We start from the raw sequence: 27,907 nt of genomic DNA on the forward strand, positions 1-27,907 counted from the left end.
AGTAGCATATTTCAGCCAAACCTAAAAACAGGCATACAATTAGTAAGACTGAGGATAGTGTATACAGCCAATCACTGTCCTTATAGATGCCCGGCTTACAGGTAGCAGAGCTTGTGAGTTTGTTATGTCAGCTTTGTTGTGCTACTGTGTTTTACTGCCACACCATTTGCTCTTGAGTGAATTTATAGAGCACTACAACCCAGGGCATTTACTTTGTTTACAAGGTGGTACTCAGTTCCCAAAATCTAAAAAAAATCACAGCAGGGGAAGCGTGCACGACTTTGGATTAATCTCCCTACCTATATTTGGGCTTCAAACTCGGTCTCAATCTCAGTCCAGATTAAAGCATACTTATTTACTTAGGCTTTTAATGAGATGTTACAAACCAGAGAAGTTCTCACTTTTAGCTATGCTGTAATAATTATGGCTTCCAGAGTCTCACTCTATATTCTGCAATGTTGACATCTCATTATTAAAGACTTTGTTCGCATCACATTTTAACTACATTTTTAAACTGACAGATGATTTACGTTTACATTTTCTGCATTTAGCAGACACTCTTATCCAGAGCAACTAACAGAAGTGCTTCCATAGTGAACATTACCTTACTCTGTGGGTTTTTTTTTTTTGCAAGAAATTAATGAGTGTTAGTAAGTAAGTACAAGTTAGCTTAAGTGCTTAGTAAAGAGATGGGTTTTTAATCGTTTAAAGACAGCAATAATTTTTTTTAATGATGAACACTAAGTATGTTTGACTGGCCTGCATGCAGTCCTGATCTGTCTCCTATTGAACATACTGTACAGGTGCATCATGAAGAAAAAAGGAATAGTGACCACAGACAGCTGACTTGTATAGAGCAAGAATGTCCACAAAATTCCAATTGCAAAACTGAAACCTCAGTTCCCAAACAGTTAAAAGGTGTAATTCAAAGGAAAGTTTAAAACAACTTCCAACTTTTTTAATTGTGTCAAGCATCAAATTGTATATTTCTTTATATTTGCATGTTAAATATTGAGCTGGTTGGTACAAACACACACATACAATCGTGTACAATTAATAATGTCATGTTTTACACAACAACATGCATGGAATATTTTTAATTCTTTTAAGAAATAATGTGATCAATGTTCCAAGCGATTTATGTACTGTATAATCAACATGTTTAGGGACATGACTAAATTTTTAAGACAAAACAATGCTGTAACAATAATAAAGAAACAGTCGCTAAAGTATGTGAGAATGTAACTAAACCATTTTTATCTAAATACAAAGTATTCAACTAGATATAATGGTAAAAGACAGACTGCAATAATGGCGGCCCGGTGGCTCGGTGGGTAGCGCTGCCACCTCACAGCAATAAGGTCCTGGGTTCAATCCCCAGGCTCCGGTTTCCTCCCACAGTTCAAAAACATGCACTCAGGTTAATTGGAGACACTGAATTGCCTTATAGGTGAATGGGTGTGTGTATGTGTGTCTGCCCTGCGATGGACTGGCACCCCGTCCAGGGTGTTACTGTGTGCCTTGCGACCATTGAAAAGCTGGGATAGGCTCCAACACCACCCCCCAACCACTTTGCTCCGGGAACAAAACATGTTGTTTTGGTTTGTAAAAGCCTTAATAAACACATTGTTTATTTTTCTGCAGCTTTAAGTGTGGCATTGTCTTATTTTTGTATTATTCAGGTGGTGATTTTATTCCGACCCTTGCAAACTATGGCATGTGTCCCAAACCGCATAACCAAGTTATTGTTCTTAATATTTTGCCACAATATGTAGTTCTTAGTTTGTGCTGTTGGATAACCTTTGGAGAAAGTAAATTACTTATATGTATCATATTGTTCATAATTTCCATCTATAATGTATACATCTGTTTACTATGTTTTATACATTCCTCTATTATGTTCATAGCACCTTAATCTGTATCACCTTAATCTACATAGCACCTTAATCTTAATCTGCACCTTAATCTGTATATCATGTCTATAGCAATCTATATATCTTGTTTATAGTACATTCTACGTATAATATACTCACCTGTATATCTTGTTCATACCACTGCCCATATCCTGTAAATAATGTATATCATAGATACCGTTTATCCTGCACTTGCTGCTTATTGCACTTCTGGTTAGATGCTAAACTGCATTTCGTTGCCTTGTACTTGTACATGTGTAATGACAATAAAATTGAATCTAATCTAATCTAATCTAATCTAATCTAATCTAATCTAATCTAATCTAATCTAATCTCATATTTGATCTGCATAACATTTACACTCCGCATTTCGGAGGACACATGATATAGTAATCAGCGAATATGTCCACATCCGCCTGTACGCTTTTTTATTTTAACTTGTAGACATAAATAATACGTAAGGCATAAAGTTAATAATGTAATAATAAATACAGTTTCGTTGGATGCCTACACCGCCAGGAAGCGGAGGAAATGAGTGATATAGTTTATTATCATTAAATATTTTATTTTTGTTCAGGCACAATAGCTGTCCCTTACTGCGTGACGTGTTCGTGTTTGAACATTTTTCCCGCCAGCACAAACAGACAGATCAGAAGCTTACTGCGTACATGTATAGTTTCTAATGTCTGAATCCGGCTTCGATTAGAAACAAAGATCACGCTAGGTTTTTATGTGTTAGTGAGTTGTGTTAGTAGCAGTAATACACTGGTATGATCACTGTCTCTATAGTTTAACTGTGTATTGAGTAACCAGTGTAACATCAGTACTGCTGAATAACTACAGTAAGAGAAGTAAACACCACTGCTGATCAGAATTATTAAAACGTCATTTGGATTTTATATTGCCTTTATTAATTATTGGATATCAGAGATCAGCAGAAGGAACTACAAGAGCGATCTTATAATGCCGGGTGAGTTCTGGTGATTCATGGATTGTATTGTATTAGATTGTATCGTATCTGACCACCCGGACTAAACTGGTTCTAGGTTTCCTTGTGTATGTATATTTTGACCAGAATATACAGAAAAGTACAGTTTTATATCGTTTAAGTCCAGCACTGCAATCATGCATTTCATACAAGTATATACACATCTAATATTTCAGCTGTATGTAAATGTCTAGATAATGGGCCAGTAGTAGCCTAGTGGTTAAGGTACTGGACTAGTAAGCAGACTAGTAAGCAGAAGGTCACTGGTTCAAACCCCACCGTTGCCACTGTTGGGCCCTTGAGCAAGGCCCTTAACCCTCAATTGCTTAGACTATGTAAGTCGCTTTGGATAAAAGCAGTGCAGTGCAGTGCAGTGCAGTGCAGTGCAGTGCAGTGCAGTGCAGTGCAGTGCAGTGCAGTGGTGTGGTTAAGGTACTGGACTAGTAATCAGAAAGTCGCTGGTTCAAGTCGGAGATGGATGGATGGATGGATGGATGGATGGATGGATGGATGGATGGATGGATGGATGGATGGATGGATGGATGGATGGATGGATGGATGGATGGATGGATGGATGGATGGATGGATGGATGGATGGATGGATGGATGGATGGATGGATGGATGGATGGATGGATGGATGGATGGATGGATGGATGGATGGATGGATGGATGGACAAATACACAACACACACGTATGTATAAGAATATTAAATATAAAGAATAAAGACTAAACTATAGTTATAAAAAAGTACAGTAGTGAGGCGGTAGTGGGGTATTGCACATGCCCTGAGTGGCTTAAGATATTGCACAGAATAAATTGCACGCTCTAAAAACAATAGTGCAGTCATAATAAATATAAATATGGTCAGAGTAAAATGAAGCATTGGCCATGTTTAAAAGGAGTCCAGAGTTCAATGTTTTTGTTCAGTTTTAATGGTGCAGTGATTTTATAAGAGTCGGTTGTTAGTGTGTGGTTTGGAAGGGTTCAGTTCCCATATGGCCCAGTGGTAAAAACTGTTTTTTAGTCTGTTTGTCCGGGCTGTGATCGACCTGAAGCGTTTTCCAGAGGGCAGCAGGTCAAACAGATGATGTCCAGGGTGAGATGGATCTTTCAGTATGTTGGTTGCTCTGCTGAGGCAGTGAGAGTTGAAAAGGTCCTCCAGGCTGGGCAGTGGGCAGGCGATGATCTTTTGAGCAAGGCCCTTAACCCTCAATTGCTCAGACTGTATACTGTCACACTACTGTAAGTCACTTGGAATAAAGGTGTCTGCTAAATGTTAAAAATGTAAACTTGTGTTTTCATTTCATTTATAACAACAGGCAGCACGGTGGCTAAGTGGGTAGCACTGTGGCCTCACAGCAAGAAGGTCCTGGGTTCTATCTCCAGGTGGGGCGGTCCGTCCGGGTCCTTTCTGTGTGGAGTTTGCATGTTCTCCCCGTGTCTGCATGGGTTTCCTCTGGGAGCTCCGGTTTCCTCCCACAGTCCAAAGACATGCAAGTGAGGTGAACTGGAGACACTAAATTGTCCATGACTGTGTTCGATGTAACCTTGTGGGCTGATGAATCTTGTGTGGGTGACTGCCGTTCCTGTCATGAATGTAACCAAAGTGTAAAACATGACGTTAAAATCCTAATAAACAAACAAACAATGTAAATGTTGGTTGAATGCATTTAAAACATCGTTACTCAATAATTACAAAACTGGACTAGTAATTAGGTCACTGGTTCAAGCCCCACCACTGCCAGGTTGCTGCTGTTGGGCCTCTAAGCAAGTCCCTTAACCCTCAATTGCTCAGACTGTATACTGTCACAGTACTGTAAGTCACTTTGGATAAGGGCGTCTGCTAAATGCCGAAAATGTAAATAAAAATGTCCCAGTTACACCAACCGTCTTTTTCCTTGGCCCGGTCTCAACGGGTTCGGTTCCATTTACATTTGCAGCATTTAGCGAACGCATTTGTCCAAAGCCTTACAATTATGACTGAACGTGATTTAAGCAATTGAAAGTTAATGGTCTTGCTCAGGGGCCCAACAGTGGCAACTCTGCCAAGTTGCCACTGTTGGGCCCTTGAGCAAGGCCCTTAACCCTCAATTGCTTAGACAATATACTGTCACAGTACTGTAAGTCGCTTTGGATAAAAGTGTCTGCTAAATGCCAAAAATGTAGCATCCATAATATATTTGCATATTTTTTAGGCTTCAAAATTATATAGTTCTAATGTATACTATGCTACCCATGTGTCTATTATTTGTACCTTCTAGTACCAGGTATAGCTCACTGAAAAAGCCCATTATTGCCTAGAAAAGAAAAGCCATGACTTTGATTCTAGCTTTGTGTATTTAATTCCCTACCAGCTGAGGATGAAAACCTGGACCTGCTGCTCACTCTGTTTGAAGAAAGTCAGGGTCAGAATCCGGAGACCTCTGCTCCCTGTGAAGATGACAACTTAGATGATCTGTTTGATGATGACAATGATGAAGATGGTGAAGGTTATGCCGAGCCAGAGGACGAAGAAGAGAAAGATGTGGCTTTGCCAAGTTCAAGCAAAGGCAAAGAAAATGAACTTGACAAATCCAAAGAGGACCTGGAGGGTAAGATTTATACATCATGTGACATCCATCTTTTCTTTCTATAGATTAAATGAATGTACTAAATGCATGATTTTGTTGATTTGTTCAATATAGTATTTGTATAATACAGATTAAATGTTTTGATGTTATTATCTTTAGCTGAGCTAAGGAGCATGCAGGAGAAGATGCAAAAGCTCCAGTGGCAGCTGAAGGAGTCTAACAAAGGAGTGGATGTCTCTCTGCCCAATAATACAAAAGAAAACACATCCTCACAGAAGCAGTCAAGAAGTAAAAGCTCATCACCAGCTCAGAAGACCTCCAGGCCTTTGAGTTCCCCAACACAGAACAACAGAATTGCTGAAGCAACTCAAAACAGCATGCAGAGCGGTACTTTAGTATCTTCTCCTCCTGCAGCTCAGCCCAGTGTGAAACTACCGAACAAGCCGAGGACTGCCCACCAGGCCAAAGCAGGTAGGCATTTAGGTGTGTAGTTAGGCAATGTTTCAGCCGACCCCCCCGGACACTAGCTAATCTTGTCTGTGTGTATGTCGGTCAGCTGATAGCACTGCTGTGTTTTAGTGTATTGGGCAGTTGTAGCCTACCAGTTAAGTTACTGGACTAGTAATCGAAAGGTCGCTGGTTCAAGCCTCACCACTGCCAGGTTACCACTGTTGGACCCTTGAGCAAGGTGCTTAGCCTTCTATTTCTTAGACAATTTACCGTCACAGCACTGTGTCACTTTAGATTTGAACAAAAGCGTTTGCTAAATGCGGAAAATGTAAAAGTACACCAGCGCCGAGATTCTAAACTCCCAAGGTTCAAATCTCAGCTCTGCTACTGGTCGGCTGGGCGCCCTTTAGCAGGCATAATTGGTGCCTGCACAGAAGTTGGGGAGCGCAGAGGTCGGGGCGTGGCTCTTTGTGCTCAAAGCTGACCTCACGCGCCAATTCACCGAAGTGTGGGAGAATAAGAAGGGATCAGTAGACTGCAGAGGGAGTGTGTGTCAGTAAAAAAAACCCTCTTCTTGGACACCGTTGTAATCCCCAGCAGCGGACTGGCTACTCTAAAAATTGGTAGAAAAAGGGGGTAAAATGGAAAAAAAAAAAAAAGATAATCAAAAAAATTTATTTGTTGTATTGACTGATTAGCTACAGATGTAAATTCTTCTAACATGACTTTGATTATGATTATTTAATTGCCAGTAAGTGTAACATGCCAACGCTGATAGTTTAACCCTCTTCTCAACAGCCTCCATGGAAAAGCTGAATCCACTGGGTCAGAGCATGAGTAACAAATTGTCTCAACCAGTAAGAAGCAGCGGTGAAGCTAACAACTCGAAGAACTCGCCCTCAGCAAGCAAAAGTGCTGGTGTTATTCCTCCAGTCTCGAGGCAGGCCATGCCTCGTCCATCTTCCACTCAAGATGTGACAGTGGAAAAGTTCTCTGGTCTCAGACTGAGGTGTGTGTTTTTATTGTTCTGGTTTATGTAATTATGTAATACCAAACTTCTGCTTCAGGCTGTGTTAACACCAGTATTTTATTATTATTTTTAGATAAGACTGATTAGCATTGCTGCTTTGTTATAGTTGTCTGGATGGAAAGCTTGTGTGTCAAGTACTATGTAGTGTAAAAAGTAAACATTTAGAAAAAGTTGGGACAGCATGGAAAATGCAAATAATAAAAAACACAGAGTTTCTTACATTAACTTTGACTTTTATTTGATTGCAGACAGGATGAACCTGAGATATTTCATGTTTTGTCTGCTCTACTTCATTTCATTTATTAATAAACATCCATTCCTGCATTTCAGGCCTGCAACACATTCCAAAAAAGTTGGGACAGTAAAGTATTTACCACTTTGTAATGTTGCCATTCCTTTTCACAACAGAAGTGTAACACAAGGGCACTGACACACCCCCATACCATGACAGACCCTGGCTTTTGGACTGATAACCGTCTGGATGGTCCTTTTTGTCTTTGGTCCGGAGCACACGCCGTCCATTTTTTCCAAAAAAGACCTGGAATGCTGATTTATCTGACCACAATACACGCTTCCACTGTGCGATTGTCCATCCTAGATGCCGCCGAGCCCATAGAAGTTGATGCCGCTTTTGGACATTAACATAAGGCTTCTTTTTTGCACAGTAAAGTTTTAAGTGGTATTTGTGCATGTAACTCTGTATTGTAGTGCTTGACAAAGGTTTGCCAAAGTAATCCCTCACCCATGTGGTTATATCAGCTATTGTTGAGTGGAGGTTCTTGATGCAGTGCCGTCTGAGGGATCGAAGATCACAGGAGTTCAGCTTAAGCTTGTGCTCTTGGCCTTTATGCACTGAAATTCCTCCAGATTCCTTAAATTGTTTCATGATATTATGCACTGTCTGCAATCAAATAAAAGTCAAAGTAAATGTAAGGAACACTAAATTTTTATTTTATTTGCATGTTCCATACTGTCCCAACTTTGTCTGATTTGGGGTTGTAATTTATTTCACTGAACTGGCAAATAAAAACAAACAAAATAATTCAGGAATGATTGAATGGAACGTAATGAAAATCTTGGGTTACAGACTGAAAATGTGGCCAAAACACACAAAATGGGATTTCAGATATGTCTGTGTTAGTGTGGTCAGGAACATAGACCAACTTATTTGTTTCATTTTCATGTTTTACCATTGCTTATTCTGGTCAGGGTTGTGGTGGGTCTGGTTTGCTCAGGATCACTAGGCGCAATGCAGTAACACATACTGGACAGGATGCCAATACCTTGCTGGTCCTCGTCCATACCCCCTCAGACACAGCCAGTCATGTCTGTATGGAGATGCTCGACCAGCCAATAGCACCGGTTAAGATTCAAACTATCGGTTGTGGGCTGGGATCATTTACCGCTGCGTAACCCAAGGGCCCCAACTTTGTATGCAGTTTTGCTAAAATCTATAATGCATCAGTGACTTTTATTAAAAATCTACATCAGTCATTCAGAGCAATTGTTTACACAGTAAAGTAAGCAGAGAAAGTGCAAAATAAGAATTTCATCACTGTCTGCATCTCACGTTTTTGTCCTATAGGAGGCCTCGTCTGTCCTCAGTGGAACTCGAACACAAAATGGCAAGCCGCGAAATGATTCGCCTCTCGCAGCTGCCTGATCGACTGTCCAGGGAAAGTCTGGAAGACAGTGATTGGGTGACCTTTGCTGTGCTGGTCAATAAAATAACACCACAGAGCAAAAAAAATGTACGCAGTTTTCATTACATAGTTGCAACATTGCATGCTGCATATTTAAAGCTTTAAAGCAACTGAGTATTTTACTGGTTCCATTCATAGGGGAAAACCTTCAGTATCTGGAAGCTGAATGACCTTCACAACCTGGACATTTACGTATCGCTGTTCCTCTTTGGGACGGTTCACACAGACCTGTGGAAGACCGAGACTGGGACTGTGATTGGTATTCTCAACCCCACTCAGATGAAAAACAAAGATGGCTCCAGTGAGGTGAGAGACTCTAGCCACAATGTTATTAGGTCATCTTTATCAACTTCACCCAGCTGCCAGTCTATTGCAGGTGATCTGGCATACTCTCACTCACTCACTCACTCACACTTTGAGGCAACTTGGAACATCCACGTGCTGTTCTTTTGAGAGATGAAAGAACTGGATAACCTGAGACACAGAGAGGACAAACTTAGACAGTGGCTATTCTTACATGTGACGATTTTTACAAATCCGATTAAGTTCATTCCGGTTCTAGATTAAGAACAAGGTGTTTCCGTTTGGGAATTTAATCTAATACAGGTGTTTACATGACTATTATTCTTCTATTTACCAGTACCAGATTATTTAAAGGATTACCCACTTCATTCAATCAGATTATAATATTTGGATATGTATATACAGTATATGTCCTTAATTGGACTAGTCTATTCAGATAAAAGTGTGGACGTATTTTATTTTGATTGAGCTATTAGTCATTTTAACAGATTATCAGGCTTTATGTAAACGTGGCCAGTGAGTGGAGATGAGGTTTTTAAATAAGTGTATGTTTAGTGGTAGTTTAGAGATTAAGGTACTGGACTAGTGATCAGAACTGACCATACACTGATCAGCCATAACATTAAAACCACCTCCTTGTTTCTACACTCACTGTCCATTTTATCAGCTCCACTTACTCTATAGAAGCACTTTGTAGTTCTACAACTACTGACTGTAGTCCATCTGTTACTCTGCATGCTTTGTTAGCCCCCTTTCATGCTGTTCTTCAATGGTCAGGACCCCCAGAGGACCACCACAGTGTAGGTATTATTTAGGTGGCACTTAGTGTGTGTTGTGCTGGTGTGAGTTGATCAGACACAGCAGCGCTGCTGTAGTTTTTAAATACCTTGTCCACTCACTGTCCACTCTATTAGACACTCCTACCTAGTTGGTCCACCTTGTAGATGTAAAGTCAGAGACGATCACTCATCTATTGCTGCTGTTTGAGTTGGTCATCTTCTAGACTTTTATCAGTGGTCATAGGATGCTGCCCACGGGGCGCTGTTGGCTGGATATATTTTTGGTTGGTGGACTGTTCTCAGTCCAGCAGGGACAGTGAGGTGTTTAAAAACTCTATCAGCGCTGCTGTGTCTGATCCACTCATAGCAGCACAACAAAGACTAAAACACCACCAGCATGTCAGTGTCACTGCAGTGCTGACAATGACCCACCACCCAAATAATACCTACTTTGTAGTGGTCCTGGGAGAGTCCTGACCATTGAAGAACAGCATGAAATGGGGCTAACAAAGCATGCAGAGAAACAGATGGACTACAGTCAGTAATTGTAGAACTACAAAGTGCTTCTATATGTTATGGTTGATTGGCGTATATTTAACTTATTATGTTCCTCTATCAGTTCTTCAGTTTTCAGAAAAAAAATACATCCAATGTAGTGCCTAGATTAATCCTCTTTCATTCACAGTTTTCTTCCCTATCTTTCATTTTTTAATATAACATTTTCTCTGCATCAAAGGTATTACCATATTTACCATGTTTTAGGTTGTGAACTGAAGGGCTTTTGAAAACAGTTTTTAGCCATTAGTTAAGCATATGTCATCCACATGGCTCCTCACACTACCACAACAAAGCTTCTCTAATGTACCTTTTAATGAGAGTTTATTTTAGATCAATCAATGTGCAGTTCCAGTAGTTTTGTGCTTAAATTGTCCAAACTGTAAACATTCATGCTGTTTTTATGCCTGTTTAAAAGGGCAACAAAAAGGATGTACTGCACCTTTAAATTTGACCTGAATTGTGCTCATCTGCAGGTTTGGCACTAGATGGAGACACTGGCTTTGGTATGATACCTACTGTAAAAGTGCAGCGTGGAGATTGACTATGCTATAGCTTTTATTTCATTATCCATTTTATCTTGGTCAGGGTTGGTGTGGGTCTGTTTTCACCAAGAAATGCTGGGCACAAGGCAGGAACATGTTGTAATGTGCCATTCCATCAAAAGGCTTTAGTCAGTCATGTCAGGGTAGATGCCAGGGGGGCTGATAGCACCAGTGAGGTTCCATTCTGGATCCCAGGGGTGGTGGGTGTTAGTGTAATAGACCACTGCACCGCCAGAGCATTGTCATCAAGAAATTTAAACTTCCTAATATGAATAAATAACGGTTTATCTAGTGTTCAGTTGGCAGTGTATTCTGATTTCCTGTTTGGTAGGCATTTGGGAGGGAACAGCTGCATACGAAATGTTTAAGTTAATCGTAATGTGATTTTTATAGTAAAAAAATTAGTAGTCTTATTAAATGTTTTCGTAAATGCAATTGAGAATTCAAACACAAACATAATTATTATGTTACCTTTTCCTCTTCTAGCTTTGTCTCACAGTGGACCATCCACAAAAGGTTCTTATGATGGGGGAAGCCATGGATTTTGGTACATGCAAGGCCAAAAAGAAGAACGGAGATTCCTGCACACAACTAGTAAACATGGTAGGTTTTACTCCTTTCACATCCATCACATTAATTCCTGTATCATCTTTTTTTAATGCTCTGTCTCTCTTCTACTAGTATACATGCCAGTACTGCCAGTACCATGTCAAGGCTCAGTACAAGAAGATGAGCTCTAAAAGGGCAGAGCTTCAATCCAGTTTTACAGGAAGTGCTCCTGGTAAAAAAAAGGGCCAGGGTGGAAGTTTAAGGGAACGCTTGTGCCAGAGTGATTTCCACTATGGAGGAATGTCTTCACTTGCTTGTGCGCCGTCAGCGTAAGTAAACCTCTTTTAAGGAAATAGTTAGAATTAATGAAAGGCTCATTATTTAAAATCATGGTTACTTGTTTTGTTTACAGAACGACCCCGCAACCGAAGAAGCAGCCCTCAATTCAGTCAGCTTTAGCTTCCATTCCCTCCAAAAAGCTTGGTAAGAGTGACTTATCATTACAGGATTAGATATTTGTGAATTGAATGTCTAATTGTGTGATTTGCTTGATGTTGGTCAAAGACGTTTTGCCACTTTACTAAAAGGAATTTCTATGCTTCCAACTTTGTAGCAACAGTTAGAAAAGGTCATTTCCTGTTCCAACATGACTGTGCCCCTGTACACAAAGCAAGGACTATAAAGGCATGAAGTAAACTTTTAGAAACGTCAGTGGCCCCACAGAGCAGCTTTGAAATTAACTATAACATCAATTAAGATTTTACTGAGCAAGATCAGTGCTCAGCCATACAAATGCTCTTGACTGTATGGGCACAAATCCCCACAGACATATTTCAAACTCTTGTGAGAAGCCTTCTGAGAAGTGGCTAAGATCACGTAAAGTTCCCTCTATTTTAATACATGATGATTTTATTTAGCTATTGATTCATTTACACAGTTAAAAAGAATATTAAATAAAATAAAAAAAAACTGTAAAAAATGCCCATTATGAATGCCCATTTTAAACTATTAGCACTACTAGGCACACATGTTAACATTTAAATGATGTTCATTTAAATGTAATCAAAACATTTAACTTCCTGCTGTTGATCTGCTGTTTAAGCTTTGCTCTTAACTTAAATATTGATTGAAAAGAATTTGAATATGTATGAAATTTGAATGAATCTAACATTTCTTAATTTGTCAGTCATTGGTTCATCGATTAATTAGTCTTAAGCAGAGTCCCGTAATAAGAATTTATCCAACTTTCTTTCCAGCTTACAAATCATTCCATAAAGAGATATAAAGTTAGCAGGTAGTTAGGCTGTTGTCTGGGATAATGTACCTTTTATGTTTGTGCTTTTTACTGTTTTTGATTGTTGAGTTAGCTAGCTTGCAAGCAACTAAACAGAAAAGATAGAGTAAAAGCAAACATCTACGGTACAAACCTTTGTGTACTTGTAAGTGATTGATTGTGTGCATGTGTTTATTGTTGGGGTGTTTGTTGTTAAATCTTCTGTGTAGTTATTAACTCAGGCCAGGTAACTGGGTGCTCTGATGACTTTAAAAGCCTGATGACGATGCCTACACCAGGAGCACTTCATATAAAGAGACATTTAGGACAGTCCAAAGCCAGTGGTAAGTAACAAAGTCATGACTTCATTAAACTACGGTAATTGCAGAACTATGCAGGATTGCAAGTTCTCTTACTCAGCTACCCAGATCAGCTGTTAGTCACAGAAAATGATCAGAGGGGCACTTGGGTAGCGCAGCTGTAAAACACACTAGCCAGTTCTGACATCTTAAATTTGCGAGTTTGAATTTCAGCTTTGCTACCCACAGTCTGAGCACATATACTTGCAGTTATTGGCCTGTCTGAGAATAGGAGTAAGTTATTCATCATTTGCTGCAATTACGACCTCTGCTGGCTGATGGTACCACAAAGACTGAGGGTAATGGAGATCAGTGGATGACTCTGTGTGTGATACAGAACTCCATATAAACCTGTCTAGCGCAGGTGAATAGAAGTGATCGGTTATTGCACACGTGTCGGAGGGGATGTGTGTTAGTTGCGGCCCTTCTTGGTTAGAAGTGGAGCTCTGCAGCAGTAAAGAAAGCAAACGGTGATCAGATAATTAGATATGACTTCAAATCAATACCTTCATGTCCTGCCTAAAACATAAGAATTCACCTTTCCTGTATAAATGTCACTGCCTAATACCACTAGCTTTTAAAGAGTTTGTGTAAATAGGAGCATATTTGTAATAAATGCATTTTTTCTCTTCTGTGTTTAATACAGAAGCTTGCGCATCATCAATTCAGTCCATCTCTGCCTCAGATCTTCTCAAACAACAGAAATCACTACACCAACAGCGGATCCAGTCTAGGCAAAAGAGGGTAGAGGAGATCCAGAAGAGGTGTGTAACAGAACGGGAATGTATTGAATTGAGGGTGTTTATAAGCACAATAATACACTCCGAACACAAAACAAAAGTGCTTGTGTTTATTTTAAACTGGACTTTTAAAAGCCTATTTAGATGTTTCAAAAGCCTATAATGTTAAGAGAAATATATTTTGGATAGTTTACCATGCGATATTTTAACAAGTACGATGTATGTTAATGCATGCACATTTTCTATAGGTTTTGGTTTTAGGTACATTTTTATGCATGTAGCTTGCTCTACTGCTGCAGACCGATAAGAGCTGTGACTAACACAAGCCCCCTCCAATAGGGCTGTCGCGGTGAAAGAATTTCCCCTTGCGATATTCAGCCTGTCTTAATATCGCCATTTTTTATTTTTTTTTGAAAATGACTTAATTTATCTGAATTTTAGAGCTATATAAACAAGCTTTATTGTTAGGCTATGATTCGGTATATTATTGCTTTATAATGACAAAGATGAGACAGCTTTAAGACCAATCAAATGCGTGTTTAATGTTAAATACAGAACAGAGCAGGGATGTGCGTCTTTTCTCTATTAAAAAAGGTTTAAATTAAGCTTCTAGCCTAGGTTAGATAACACTGTGAAACGAAAAAAAAGTGTTTAGGCTAAATATTTTAAATGCACATCTAATCAAAATATGGTAAAAAAAAATAGAATAAAGAATAAAGTCTGTAAGAGTTTAAACCTGCGTTATCATGCGCGCTAGAAGAACCAACACGTTCATCTGATGTGGTTTAGAGAGGATCTGAGTGGGGTAGCGATGTTCCCGACGTTACCGATGTTACACTAATTCACACGTGTACTGATCCTGCATGCGACTTTACAGATCAAAGCAAATCTAGCCTGGTTGTCACGTCACTATTAACCATCTATTTAGTAGGTATAATTAACATAACAATATAATATATAAAATAATACTACATTTTAAGTTATTATTCGTTTCAATACATTTTTATTCAACGAAAAAATACATTTAAATCATTTCAGCAAGCCAGCAAGAGAATATTTGCAGGCTGCAATGCCATATTAACCGTCATTAAGTGTTTTAGTTCGCCAAGGCTTTTTTAAGGTTTGAATATAGTCTAAATTACAAGTATTTTATTGAGTGTGAACTCAATTTGATCATTAATAAACTTGCCTGTAATTCCTGTTGCCATTAACCGTTTCCATCCAAACATTTCGCAAGTGTAATGCGCATTTATGAAATATCGGCAGAAAAAAAAGCGGAAAATGTTGCGTTTCCATCAACTACAGTTATGTGAAAAAACCTTTACATGACGTGAGAGACGTCGGGCAGAACGAGCAATGGCCCGTCTAATGTGGGCTCAAATCTCCGTGCCACGGCGACGTTCACCTCGCATCTGGGAACGTAAAACGCACTAAACAATTTTGGGAGCACATCGTGCAGAACCATTTTTCAAACGAGCTTTGGATCAAGAATTTCAGAATGTCAAAATCAGCCTTTGATGAGCTATGATCGGGTCATCTGTAGAGCCAAAAGTTTACAGTCACCGGCCACCCGTGCCAACTGAAAAGAGGATTGCTATTGCCTTATACAAGTAGTAGTGGGCGAGACGTTCGGCGTGAGCGTAACAACAGTTCACCATAGTGTATACGCTGTATGCCAAGCAATAACATCAAAACCAATTAAACATTACGTCGTATTACCAAATGCGCAGGAGGCAGAAGAAACAGCACCGCGTAATTACGCAGCGCATCATATACCACAGGTGTACGCTGCACTGGATGGTACACACATTCCAATCCTCCCTCCAGCAGTCGGGTACAGGGGCTATGTACATAGAAGGGATGGCCATTGATTGTTTTGCAGGCACTTGTGGATGACCAGTTGTTGATTCGTGATGTATGTGTTGGCTTTCTCAGCAGCGCACATAACGCAGCAGTTATTAAAACATCACACCTTTTCAGGTACACTACACACGTTGACAGTGATTCAGTTTTAAAATATATATTTAAATATATATATTTTATATATATATATATATATACAGTGTATCACAAAAGTGAGTACACCCCTCACATTTCTGCAAATATTTCATTATATCTTTTCATGAGACAACACTATAGACATGAAACTTGGATATAACTTAGAGTAGTCAGTGTACAGCTTGTATAGCAGTGTAGATTTACTGTCTTCTGAAAATAACTCGACACACAGCCATTATTGTCTAAATGGCTGGCAACATAAGTGAGTACACCCCACAGTGAACATGTCCAAATTGTGCCCAAAGTGTCAATATTTTCTGTGACCACCATTATTATCCAGCACTGCCCTAACCCTCCTGGGCATGGAATTCACCAGAGCTGCACAGGTTGCTACTGGAATCCTCTTCCACTCCTCCATGATGACATCACGGAGCTGGTGGATGTTAGACACCTTGAACTCCTCCACCTTCCACTTGAGGATGCGCCACAGGTGCTCAATTGGGTTTAGTCCATCACCTTTACCTTCAGCTTCCTCAGCAAGGCAGTTGTCATCTTGGAGGTTGTGTTTGGGGTCGTTATCCTTTTGGAAAACTGCCATGAGGCCCAGTTTTCGAAGGGAGGGGATCATGCTCTGTTTCAGAATGTCACAGTACATGTTGGAATTCATGTTTCCCTCAATGAACCGCAGCTCCCCAGTGCCAGCAACACTCATGCAGCCCAAGATCATGATGCTACCACCACCATGCTTGACTGTAGGCAAGATACAGTTGTCTTGGTACTTCTCACCAGGGCGCCGCCACACATGCTGGACACCATCTGAGCCAAACAAGTTTATCTTGGTCTCGTCAGACCACAGGGCATTCCAGTAATCCATGTTCTTGGACTGCTTGTCTTCAGCAAACTGTTTGCGGGCTTTCTTGTGCGTCAGCTTCCTTCTGGGATGACGACCATGCAGACCGAGTTGATGCAGTGTGCGGCGTATGGTCTGAGCACTGACAGGCTGACCTCCCACGTCTTCAACCTCTGCAGCAATGCTGGCAGCACTCATGTGTCTATTTTTTAAAGCCAACCTCTGGATATGACACCGAACACGTGGACTCGACTTCTTTGGTCGACCCTGGCGAAGCCTGTTCCGAGTGGAACCTGTCCTGGAAAACCGCTGTATGACCTTGGCCACCATGCTGTAGCTCAGTTTCAGGGTGTTAGCAATCTTCTTATAGCCCAGGCCATCTTTGTGGAGAGCAACAATTCTATTTCTCACATCCTCAGAGAGTTCTTTGCCATGAGGTGCCATGTTGAATATCCAGTGGCCAGTATGAGAGAATTGTACCCAAAACACCAAATTTAACAGCCCTGCTCCCCATTTACACCTGGGACCTTGACACATGACACCAGGGAGGGACAACGACACATTTGGGCACAATTTGGACATGTTCACTGTGGGGTGTACTCACTTATGTTGCCAGCTATTTAGACATTAATGGCTGTGTGTTGAGTTATTTTCAGAAGACAGTAAATCTACACTGCTTTACAAGCTGTACACTGACTACTCTAAGTTATATCCAAGTTTCATGTCTATAGTGTTGTCCCATGAAAAGATATAATGAAATATTTGCAGAAATGTGAGGGGTGTACTCACTTTTGTGATACACTGTATATATATATGCATGTGTGTGTGACTTAGAGCTTGAAACGTCATCGTTTATTCGCAAAACCCGTTTCCATCCCCTTTTTTCGCATTTCGGCGATGCGATATTCTAACTTTTCCACCTCGTTCAAGCGTGAAAACTTTTTTTTCCGATATTTGGGTCGTTTTTCGAATTTTTAGCTTTTCCATCCAGGTGTTTTAATGCGCAGTTTTCAAAATTCGCAAAAAGTTGGTGGATGGAAAACCGTCTAGTGTTTCCATCTTAAAACACAAAGCCTGACACTCAGCAGCAACGCATGTGAACAGTTTGCAGGAAAATGACGCACTTAGCTCTTTTTCATTATGAATTTATTTAACATTTATTATGCCCGATTGTAAGCGAAAAACAAGATGGACCCTGCAACAACAACAAAAAAAAAAAAACGTGAATATCGCGGTGTGGCGGTTGCTTGGCATGCCCTGCGGTTGGCTGGTCTATACCGCGATATTTCAAAATTGCGGTTAGCGCGACAGCCCTACCCTCCAACACGTGTGTAGTAGCTGACCACTTCTTTTTACTTGCACTAGACTGGACCAAACAGGGAGTTACACACCAATCTCCATTATCCCCGCCTCTGTGCAGGCAATACCTTCTTATTCGCCCATACTTTTCGGTGAATTTGCGCACAAAGAGCCACGCCCTGATCTCTGGGCTCCTCCACCCATAATTATCAGATTTAAAAAGCCTATGACATCCAGAAAAGTGCTTCTTTCAGTCATAAATGCTCCAAATAATAATTTGAAAAAATGACACATTTTTTGTTGTGTTCACTTTTATGGTTTTAGATTTGACCTGGAGAAGATGCTGTTCATGCTTATTTTTCATGTATTCACAGTGTGATTTATTTATTGTGATTTTTTTTATTATTATTAATACGCATCAACTCTCTTTTTGTCTCTCAGGGTGCAACAAAACAGCAGAAGCACTCTGGTTCCATCTAGACCTTCTACAAACCAGCCAGCTCTTCTCTCACCAAAAGCAGCTTCAGTAGTTCCAAACAGCTCCTCTCCATCTTTATCTCGTCGCTCTAGGCCTCCTGTACCCAGCTTGGGAAGAGGATTTGCTGAAGGAGATGATATTCTGTTGGACATGTCCCCACATCTTCCTTCGAAAAGCCTGTCAGCTGCAAAGGTGGGTAGCACTCCAATCTGTTTGTATGTATACATAAATATGCTCCATGTAACGTCCACAATATGTCCTGTGAAAAAGAGGACCTTATGGGATTTGGACATTGTTTAAACAATATACTATACACAATTAGCCAAGTGATATGAGACATTGCAGTGTGCCTGTATTGTTTAAATAGCCAGTTTTGTGCAGGAAGCTGTTTTTGCTATGTCTGGTCCTTATCCACACACTATGGTTTAAAAGTGGGGTCTGTTCTAGCTCCTAAGAAGAGGGAGCAATAACAATACCTATTAATATTAATAGCTATAATTCGGAATGTGATGTCCAACAAGCTTATGGTCAGGTGTCCACATACATTTGGCCGTGCAAAACTGGGTATAATCAGTCAACCCCACTTCCTTATTTTTAAAAGCATTTCCATTAAAAGTGGCCCTAAAGCAGGACTGTAGACTTGTAAGCCTGTTGCACTGACTGTTCTCTTTGTCCTCTTCTTCAGCTGGCTGCAGTAAGAAAGCTCCAGGCTAAAGGAGTGTCCATTGTTAAAGACGACCCAAACTCTGTCAAACGCAAGCGGCCCAACAGCGGTGACATCGCATCCCGAGTGGAGCGAAACCTCGTCTCACCCGAAGGTGAGAAGAATGCCGAGGAGGAGGAAGAGGAGCCAGCTCAGAAGAGGAGACGGGAACAGCTGGAATATATCCAGTCAGAGGAATTTCAGCGCATTCTGAATGGAAAGTCTGCAAACTCCTGGCTTATGGGAGAGGTGAGTGAGAGTTCAGTGTAAGATGTACAATATAAAAATTTATGCAGTAAGTGGACAGGTTACAAATGCAGCTCTGTAAACAGAACATTAGTATGTTTAAGGCTGGCATGCTAATGTTATTATGCTAATGCTGTTAGAGAACATGTTTTCTGACGTCGTGGGTTCTATCCTTACTTCCTTTATTTGTTCTCTCTGGGTCTGGGTTTGTTTCCTGCTTCCTACCTCCACAAAACCTTTAGAAAGTGAACTGCCTACTCTAAATTGCCCTGTGATATAATTGAATGTGTGAGTGTGTGTCACTCTGTGAGAGCCCTGCGTGTGTCCATGGTGTTTTCCTGCCTTGCGCCCAGAGTTTCTGGGTGGCACCAAACTCAGAGACCTAGACTTAATGAGAGAGCTTGTTTACAACCAGTACCTGCAATAAATTGACTCATGGTGTTGGCGTCATTACAAATGAAAAAGAACTTTTAACACACCACTGTAGTGTCCAAGCACTGAGACTTCCCCTGACTCCCTGGATCTTTTCATGATATTATAAACTGTAGCTGGTGAAAGACCTAAATTCTTTGAACTAGCTGACTCCTGTCATGAAGTTTGGCACGAAGTGGTGAACCAAGACTCATTCATGCTTACAAAGTCTAAGCCTTTTTTTGTTTTTTGTATTTTCTTTTTTTTCCCCACTTTTCCCCCCAATTTTCTCCCCTAATCTAGTCGTGTCCAATTACCCTGATTGTGTCCTCTATACTGATTCGACCCTTCACCGCTGACTGAGGACGCCTCTCAACTGACATACGCCCCCTCCGGCACGTGCAGTCAGTACAGACTGCATTTTTCACCTGCACGAGTCGAGTTCATACACTGACAGGCACTGTGTATGGAGGGTCACACCCCCATCAGCATTATTCCTCAGCCCTGTGCAGGCGCTATCAGTCAGCCAGCAGGGGCCGCAGTTCTACCAGTTATGAGGACCTATGGTCTGACTTTTTACCCCTATGAACAACTGCCAATAGTTGTTCATGCAGCCGCCCAGCCCATTCGGAAAGGCAGAGCTGAGAATCGATACGAAGTTTTCGAAACCCCAACTCTGGTGTGCTAGCGTACTTTTTACCGCTGCGCCACCTGAGCGGCAGCCTTTTTTTTGTTTTTTAACTGAATCTTAATGACTTCCTCTGTTAACAATTAAACTGCTAATTCTGGAACCTTCCAAAACAGTTTTACTTGTATAATTTTAGTCTTATTTTGCCCCTGTTCTGACTTTTTTTGAGTGTGTTGCAGGCATCCCTTTCATAGTTTTTTTTATCATTATTTACAAATTACAATTTGGTTTGTCCGTGAAAACAATGAAAATGTTTTCTGGCCGCTCAGGTGGCGCAGCAGTAAAACACACGCTGAACACCAGAGCTGGGATCTCGAATACATCGTATCGAATCTCAGCTCTGCCTCCCGGCTGGGCTGAACAGCCACATGAACAACGATTGGCCTGTTGTTCAGCTAGGGTAGGAGTAGGTTAGGTAATGCAGTTACGACCTCTGCTGGCTGATTGATGGCGCCTGCACAGAGACGGGGAAAGAGTGCTGTCAGGGTGTGTCTTTCTGTACACAGTCCTGATCTGCATTGCACTCGTCAAAGTGTAGGTTACAAAATGCATACAGCTGCTGCCCACGTGTCGGAGGGGGCATGGGTCAGCTTGTTCTCGGAGAGAAAGCATGAAGCAATTGGATGCACTAAAAGGTAGAAAAAGGGGAGAAAATGCATAAACAAAATTAAAAAAAAGAAAGAAAATGTTTTCTGTGTACTTTAATCAATCAAATAATTGTATTATTATTATATTTTTCATTGCATTTTTAGAAAGTGTCGCAACTTTTCTGGAAATTGGGTTTGTTAAAATATTACAGTATTTTACAACAAATGAGGAACTGTTCAAATCTGATTTTTCTATTAAATTAAATAAACGTTAAATAAACATGTATTTTATGTAGAAGTTACTTCATATGTATATAATTGATAATTAATTCAATTGATTTACTACAATGTAAAGCATGACACTTATTTTACATGTGTTTCTTGATTTTAGGCAAGCAGTAGCCTAGTGGTTAGGGTACTGGACTAGTAATCCGTAGGTCACTGGTTCAAGTCCCACCACTGCCAGGTTGCTCCTGTTGGGCCCTTGAGCAAGGCCCTTAACCCTCAATTGCTCAGATTGTATAATGTAATAGTAATGTTAGTCGCTTTGGATAAAGGCGTCTGCTAAATGCTGAAAATGTAAAATGTAAATTTTTGTCATCAGATGGAAGAGAAGGCCATGCAGGACTACTTTGAGCCACTGGTGCAGAAAGAAAAGCTGGAAGAGAAGATGAAGAGTATCAGAGAGATGAAGTGTCGAGCAGTCACTTGTAAAACTGTATGTAACTCATCGATACTTTATATCACTGTCTGTTGTTTGAGATTGAGTGTTTAAACTACAGTGGTACCTTGAAACTCAACATCAATTGGTTCTGGGAGTGACGTTGAGTTTTAAAGACGTTGAGTTTCAAGGTATTTTTTCCCCATAAGGACGTATGGAAAACCTGTTAATGTGTTCCATGGTTCCATGGAACTGCATATATTTTAGACTAATGTAAAATAATGGGGTTGTTTTTCACACTTATACACTGAAATACAATTAAAAACAGTTAAATACAATAACAATTACAATAAAACCTCCATTTTAACTTTACTTTTTTTATCATGCTTCTTAATCATTGAGATGCTTGATCTTGGAATACTGTATTCAGTTCAGTACCAGCACATTCACATGAGAAGCAGCACATTAGCTTTTGCGCTGCTTTTTAACGATAAGCGCTGTAGACTCTTGGAAGAAGCTGATTCTCACAATTTCTCAGAACCTCGAGCTGTAACACAAGTTTAAAAGTGAAACAGTGAGGAAAATCCAGATAAACACAGATACATGTGGAGACGATTATTCCACACATTTTACTGCACCGCTCAAGCCGAGCGCTGAACAAAGCGGCTGGTTAAATAAATTTTTTTTTAATGAAACTGAACACGTTGAGGTACAAATTTCTTGACTAAGGGCGTTGACTTTCAAAGATGTTGAATTTAGGGGACGTTGAGTTACAAGGTACCACTACAAGGTACTACTAAACGCATGTGACCCTTAATCAGATGGCTTCACATTAAATACTAGCACGCTTTTGTGATTGATATCACCACAGGCTTGATAAACACTACTTGTCACTGTCTAAAACAAATGAATGTCAAAAGTGTACTATGCACAGATACTTGGTTTTGTTTTGTTTTTAATTTCACATACTGTCCTACCTTTTTTAAACTGATTTTTGTACTTTTGTAGTATGCACTTGATCAGGGTGTCGAGACCTCATACTAGAGAACTTTAGCTGTGTTTATCATGGTACTTGCTGTGATAGAGATTTTGATTAATGGCTCATTCTGTTCCACAGTGTAAGTACACTCACTTTAAACTGGCTGATCGTTGTGTGAATGAGAAACATGACTACCTGTGGCACGACGCCACGAAACGCTTCTTCAAATGCCCCTGCGGCCAACGGAAGATCTGCCTAAGCCGACTCCCAAATGCAGCCTGCAGGTAAGCTTGTGCAGCTCTAGTTTTATGGTCTGGTTGTATAGTGAACGAGCTATGTTATAATTCCTAGTAATGTTGCAATAATTGTTTTGCATTATTAAGTGTCATATTTTTGCTTACCATAATTTATCTAGTTTGGAAATAAATCAGTTTTACTGCACTTCATTGTTTATAGTTTAGATTTTTTCTGACATTGCACATACACCGACTAAGCATAATATTATGACCACTGACAGGTGAAGTGAATAACACTGATTATCTTTTCATCACGGCACCTGTTAGTGGGTGGGATATATTAGGCAGCAAGTGAACATTTTATCCTCAAAGTTGATGTGTTAGAAGCAGGAAAAATGGGCGAGCGTAAGGATTTGAGTGAGTTTGAAAAGGGCCAAGTTGTGATGGTTAGATGACTGGGTCAGAGCATCTCCAAAACTGCAGCTCTTGTGGGGTGTTCCCGTTCTGCAGTGGTCAGTATTTGTCAAAAGTGGTCCAAGGAAGGACCAGTGGTAAACCGGCGACAGGGTCATGGGCGGCCAAGGCTCATTGATGCACGTGGGGAGTGAAGGCTGGCCCGTGTGGTCCGATCCAACAGACGAGCTACTGTAGCTCAAATTGCTGAAGAAGTTAATGCTGGTTCTGATAGAAAGGTGTCAGAATACACAGAGCATATGGGGCAGCAAAGGGGGACCAACACAATATTAGGAAGGTGGTCATAATGTTATGCCTGGTGTATATCTATAGTCCTATTATATTTAAATACTTCTAATTAATGTAATTACTATGCTGTTTTATGTTCTGTGGTTGTACAGTTGCTTATAAACAAATTATTATTATTATTATTAAAAAGCCTACTTGTACAGTTTAATTAAACTGTCTGTGTCAGTGATTTGCATGAATTAAAACTTGAATCAGGAGCTTGGGATTTACTACTTTAATTAATTGAATATTAAACAATACTGGGAGATGCAACTCAGCTAGTGGTTTAAAAACCTACTGGAATAATGTGATTTACTTCTCATAATTTCTGTTCACTTCTGCTTCTTCAATTTCAGCAACTGTGGTTTGTTCAAATGGGAGAGAGACGGCATGTTAAAGGTACAGTACATTTTTATAATGTCTATATTGAATATATTGGATGGCAGCTCATGCAAAACATTCCATGTTGCTCATTCCATGCATGTTGTATGTGTAAAACTATCATTACAGCAACACTTGACCCTAAAATCAGTTTACAGCCTTCTTCTGACCTTTAGGGCTGCTTTTATAGCATTAGTATAACAACACAATAATAAAAGGTCTGTAGCAAATTGTATCCAGTTGTGTAAATACATGGTGTGAAGTCTGTCCCCATCAGATGATTTGAGGAATATTCGCTTGTTAAGTGTGACGTCACGCATCATTTCCGGGGCCAAACGAACCTAATCGCAAACAACTATGGCTAAACCTGTGAACCTTTTTATATATATATTGTAAGATCCATATTGCACTAATTGTAATGATCTATGTTTATTGTCATAAATATTTTCTGTTTGGTTAAAGAATACTTATTTGAGGTGACTTGGTATTTCAGCTATTGATGATTTTTCCTGGTAATCAGTGTATGCTGTTATTCATTAGTCCTCTTCGGGGGGCAGAATTGTACTGACTCTATACCGACAATATTTATCAAATATACGGAAACAAAGAGGACGTGGAGCAACAGATTTATGATCGTAGTTTTGTTTGTTATACGCCAATTGCGAACATAGTGAGTTTTTATAAGAAACTTGGATTAACGGATAAGTCAATGTAAGAAGAAAGTTAAAATAAATTCTGTTTGTGGAAAACTTAAGGAACTCGTGTTGCTGTCGTTGGAAATTTGATTTACAAACATTACCGGAGTCATAAATGTCTAGTCCTTCTCAATAGCGGTCTGGACGAGAAAAGGTCTTATTATATACATATATTATATATATATATTAGAAACATACATTAAGATACAAATAAGACAAGATGTACATGTGCAGTACACTAGTGCACTTCAGGTAATCAGAATATCATGAAAAGTTCATGTCATTATTTCATTTCATGTCACCTCATCAAGAGGTAAGCGGTCATATTTTTAATTCATTACATGAAAACTGACATTTCTAACTCTGGTTTTACTTTTAATCAGTATAGCTTATAGCTTATATAGTAAAAATCCAGAATCTCACATTATTATATGAAATAAAATAAAAAAAAGCTTGAAACACGTGTAATGAATATACAATGACTGTTTACCTTTTTACATTGAATTATGAACAAAAATATTACTTCATGACATCTAATCGCAAGGAAAGCGGTAAAAAGACAGTTGGGTAGTTTTTTTTCGACTCGGACCTGTTGAAGCGGTACGGGACACAGCACCAGTGTTGCCAACTCCTCAGTAAGGAAAGTAGCTATTGGCTGTCCTAAAAGTCGCTAGAAGTCGCTAAATGACTTCATCGACTAATTTGCATATGATCCATTTGCATGTAATTGACGCTGTAGAAGAGAGGAATAACATCGTGGGAGAGACAAAAAGTGGGTAAAAACACCCTAAATATGTTTAGAACTACAAATGAACATTCTTCTGTTAATTCGTGGTTTGTTTTTGTTTTTTAAGAAAACACTGAGCTACTCTGGGCAGGGTTGCCAGATTGCGACAGTAATTTTCAGCAAAATGCATGAAAAAACGCCCAAAACACAGGATAAGCAGATGATGTTTAGCTTTTCACAAATAATAAACCAGTTAAACCATCATGACCTACAAATTAATATCTTAAAATGTACAGATCAGTAATTATACATTCTAAAGGACAAATTATTTTTGCTTGCATGTCTTTAAAGTAGCCTGCCAAGTTTGTAAAATACATTATTTGTTAGGACACACAACCCTTTGCATGTAAATAAAAATAAACTTGCAAGCAATGAAAGTTTGCCCTCTCGTACATATGAGAGGTTGTATGTACGAGACATGCTTACCTTCATATTCAACTCAAATCACTTGTCTAACATATGAATCACTGTATCGATGGGCGTGGCAAAGAAGTCTTTGCCAGTCTTTCTTGGACTGGAAAGAATAACCTGTCAATCAAACTTTTGACAACGGGTTGGATGTTGTGGTGAAAGAAAACCCTTTTAATAAATACCTTGAAGACTGGATTATAAGTAGAAAAAGAGATTTATTCTTGTCTGCAGAGAAGGAACACACTGACAAGCCTCACATAGTAAACTGGGCAGTGTGCTCCGGAACAAAGATACAGTATCTCTTATATACATGGTGACAGGTTATGGTGTGTGGAAAAGATCAGATATTTCTTAGGTGGGAAGTAGTAACTGTTTGAAGTCAGCGGGAACAGGATTCGTAAACCTCTTGATTGCAGGCGACAGTCTTTTGTTATGTATGGCAATTGTTGCAAGATAGGATCTGGGCGTCATCACAGGATCTGGGAGTAGGAGCAAACCATGCACCTTTTGTCTTTGTTCTTTTACAATGTGGTGGGAGAAGGTAGGGAGAAGGGAGACCTATTTATATTCCACCTGCTTTAGCAATAGCTTTTTCTATTTATATTTTTAGCTGCCAAAATAATTACAAACCAGCCCAAATTTTGTCCACCTGCCAGTGTGTTTTTCCCTGCCAATTTCCAACAAAATCCGCTCAATTTGGTGGAAAACCGCCCAATCTGGCAACACTGACTGTGATACTGACCGCCCGTGCTTTGGGACGGCGGAGGGGCTCACGGCAGCTCGACCCGCTGCTCGTTGAGGACAGTAACTGCAGAACAATGTGTGTTTTCACGTTCGAGTTTCCAAAAGTCTCCAATAACACCAGAAAAAGTCACTAGATTTGTCGCTAGTCGCTTTTTTGAAAAAAAGTCGCTAGAGGGGTCCGAAAAATCACTAAATATAGCGACAAAGTCGCTAAATTGGCAACACTGCACAGCACTGTGGCATATTGAAAATACGAGGGACTCGGCCAACTTGGACCCGGATGTGACGCATCATAAGGTCGACACGTCACCACTTAACAAGCGGATACAAGGCAAAAACATATCAGACATGCTTGGTCAAATTACCATACACTGGGCACAAGGCAGGCATGGTGCATGTACAGGGTGCCAGTCTTTTGCAGGGCTTTGTCCATTCACTTTCAGAAATAGCCAATTAAGGCTGTGTAGAGCGACCGCACAGCAGAGATTCTAATCCGGATCTAAGTGGTTGTTGACTAGTGTAATAGAACACTGCCACCAGAGTGCCCTTCAATTTGAAAGATAAAAAAAAGGTACAGCTAAAACAAAGAGCTTTACAAAGACTCACTACAGGTCTTCGTCATTTGGTAGACAAGCAATTACAGCAGATACCCACATGATTTTTGGGCTGCTCTTGGTTCCGATTTGTAATGCGCGACTTTTTGTTTCCATAGGAAAAAACTGGGCCGAAGATCGGTGGAGAACTTCTGCTGACACGTGGTGAAGAACAACCCAAATTCCTCAACAGCATGAAATAATGCCAGCTGTCCTCCTCTGCTACCCAGCTTAAAATGCCAGTGCCTCGGATTTTAAACGAGGACTTTTCTGATTGCAGTCTGATTAAATTGCATGATGGGCTTACTCAGACATGGTCGGTGCTGCTGGTTACTGCAGGTGATTAATAGACTTCCAGCTCAGTCCAGGAGGCCAGAACACTTACTGTGATGAAACTGGTTTGTTTTACTACTTCATAGTTGGCTTGTACCAACTATTTGTCTGTATCTCTTTTGTTTGTGTCTGTATGTTTTGTTTTTAAATGTGATTTTAACATGTTTTTATTTTACTTGACATGGGTGGGGGTAAAGTACCTAAATTAAACCTGTTTCAGTACTCAAAACCTTTCTTTCCTTCTATCATTTTACTATATAAGTATTAAGTGATCAAGTCAGCATAAGTACCAGCCAGGCCAAACCCACCCCCTTCCTGCTAAATCTT

At 40.0% G+C, this 27,907-nt stretch overlaps 1 protein-coding gene across 1 annotated transcript; it reads left to right on the plus strand.

Moving 5' to 3' along the window:
* The first annotated feature begins 2,813 nt into the window (after positions 1–2,813).
* mcm10 (minichromosome maintenance 10 replication initiation factor) lies at positions 2,814–27,786 on the plus strand. Its single transcript, XM_063006327.1, has 17 exons — positions 2,814–2,883; positions 5,258–5,494; positions 5,633–5,944; positions 6,722–6,932; positions 8,539–8,704; positions 8,795–8,962; positions 11,325–11,441; positions 11,520–11,716; positions 11,800–11,870; positions 12,891–13,004; positions 13,666–13,783; positions 18,348–18,576; positions 19,070–19,336; positions 21,624–21,737; positions 22,798–22,943; positions 23,993–24,035; positions 27,367–27,786. Exons 1-17 carry the CDS (start codon positions 2,877–2,879, stop codon positions 27,448–27,450), a joined length of 2,601 nt encoding a protein of 866 aa, XP_062862397.1. The 5' UTR covers positions 2,814–2,876; the 3' UTR covers positions 27,451–27,786.
* Positions 27,787–27,907: the final 121 nt, after the last annotated feature.

The sequence above is a fragment of the Trichomycterus rosablanca genome, chromosome 1, assembly GCF_030014385.1.
Source record: "Trichomycterus rosablanca isolate fTriRos1 chromosome 1, fTriRos1.hap1, whole genome shotgun sequence".
NCBI lineage: Eukaryota > Metazoa > Chordata > Actinopteri > Siluriformes > Trichomycteridae > Trichomycterus > Trichomycterus rosablanca.

Bases quoted from the DNA above. Each gene is read 5' to 3' on its own strand.
- mcm10 (XM_063006327.1), top strand. The intron at 8,705-8,794 runs GTACGCAGTTTT...TTCCATTCATAG, and splicing joins CACCACAGAGCAAAAAAAAT to GGGAAAACCTTCAGTATCTG. The intron at 11,871-12,890 runs GTAAGAGTGACT...TCTTCTGTGTAG, and splicing joins CATTCCCTCCAAAAAGCTTG to TTATTAACTCAGGCCAGGTA.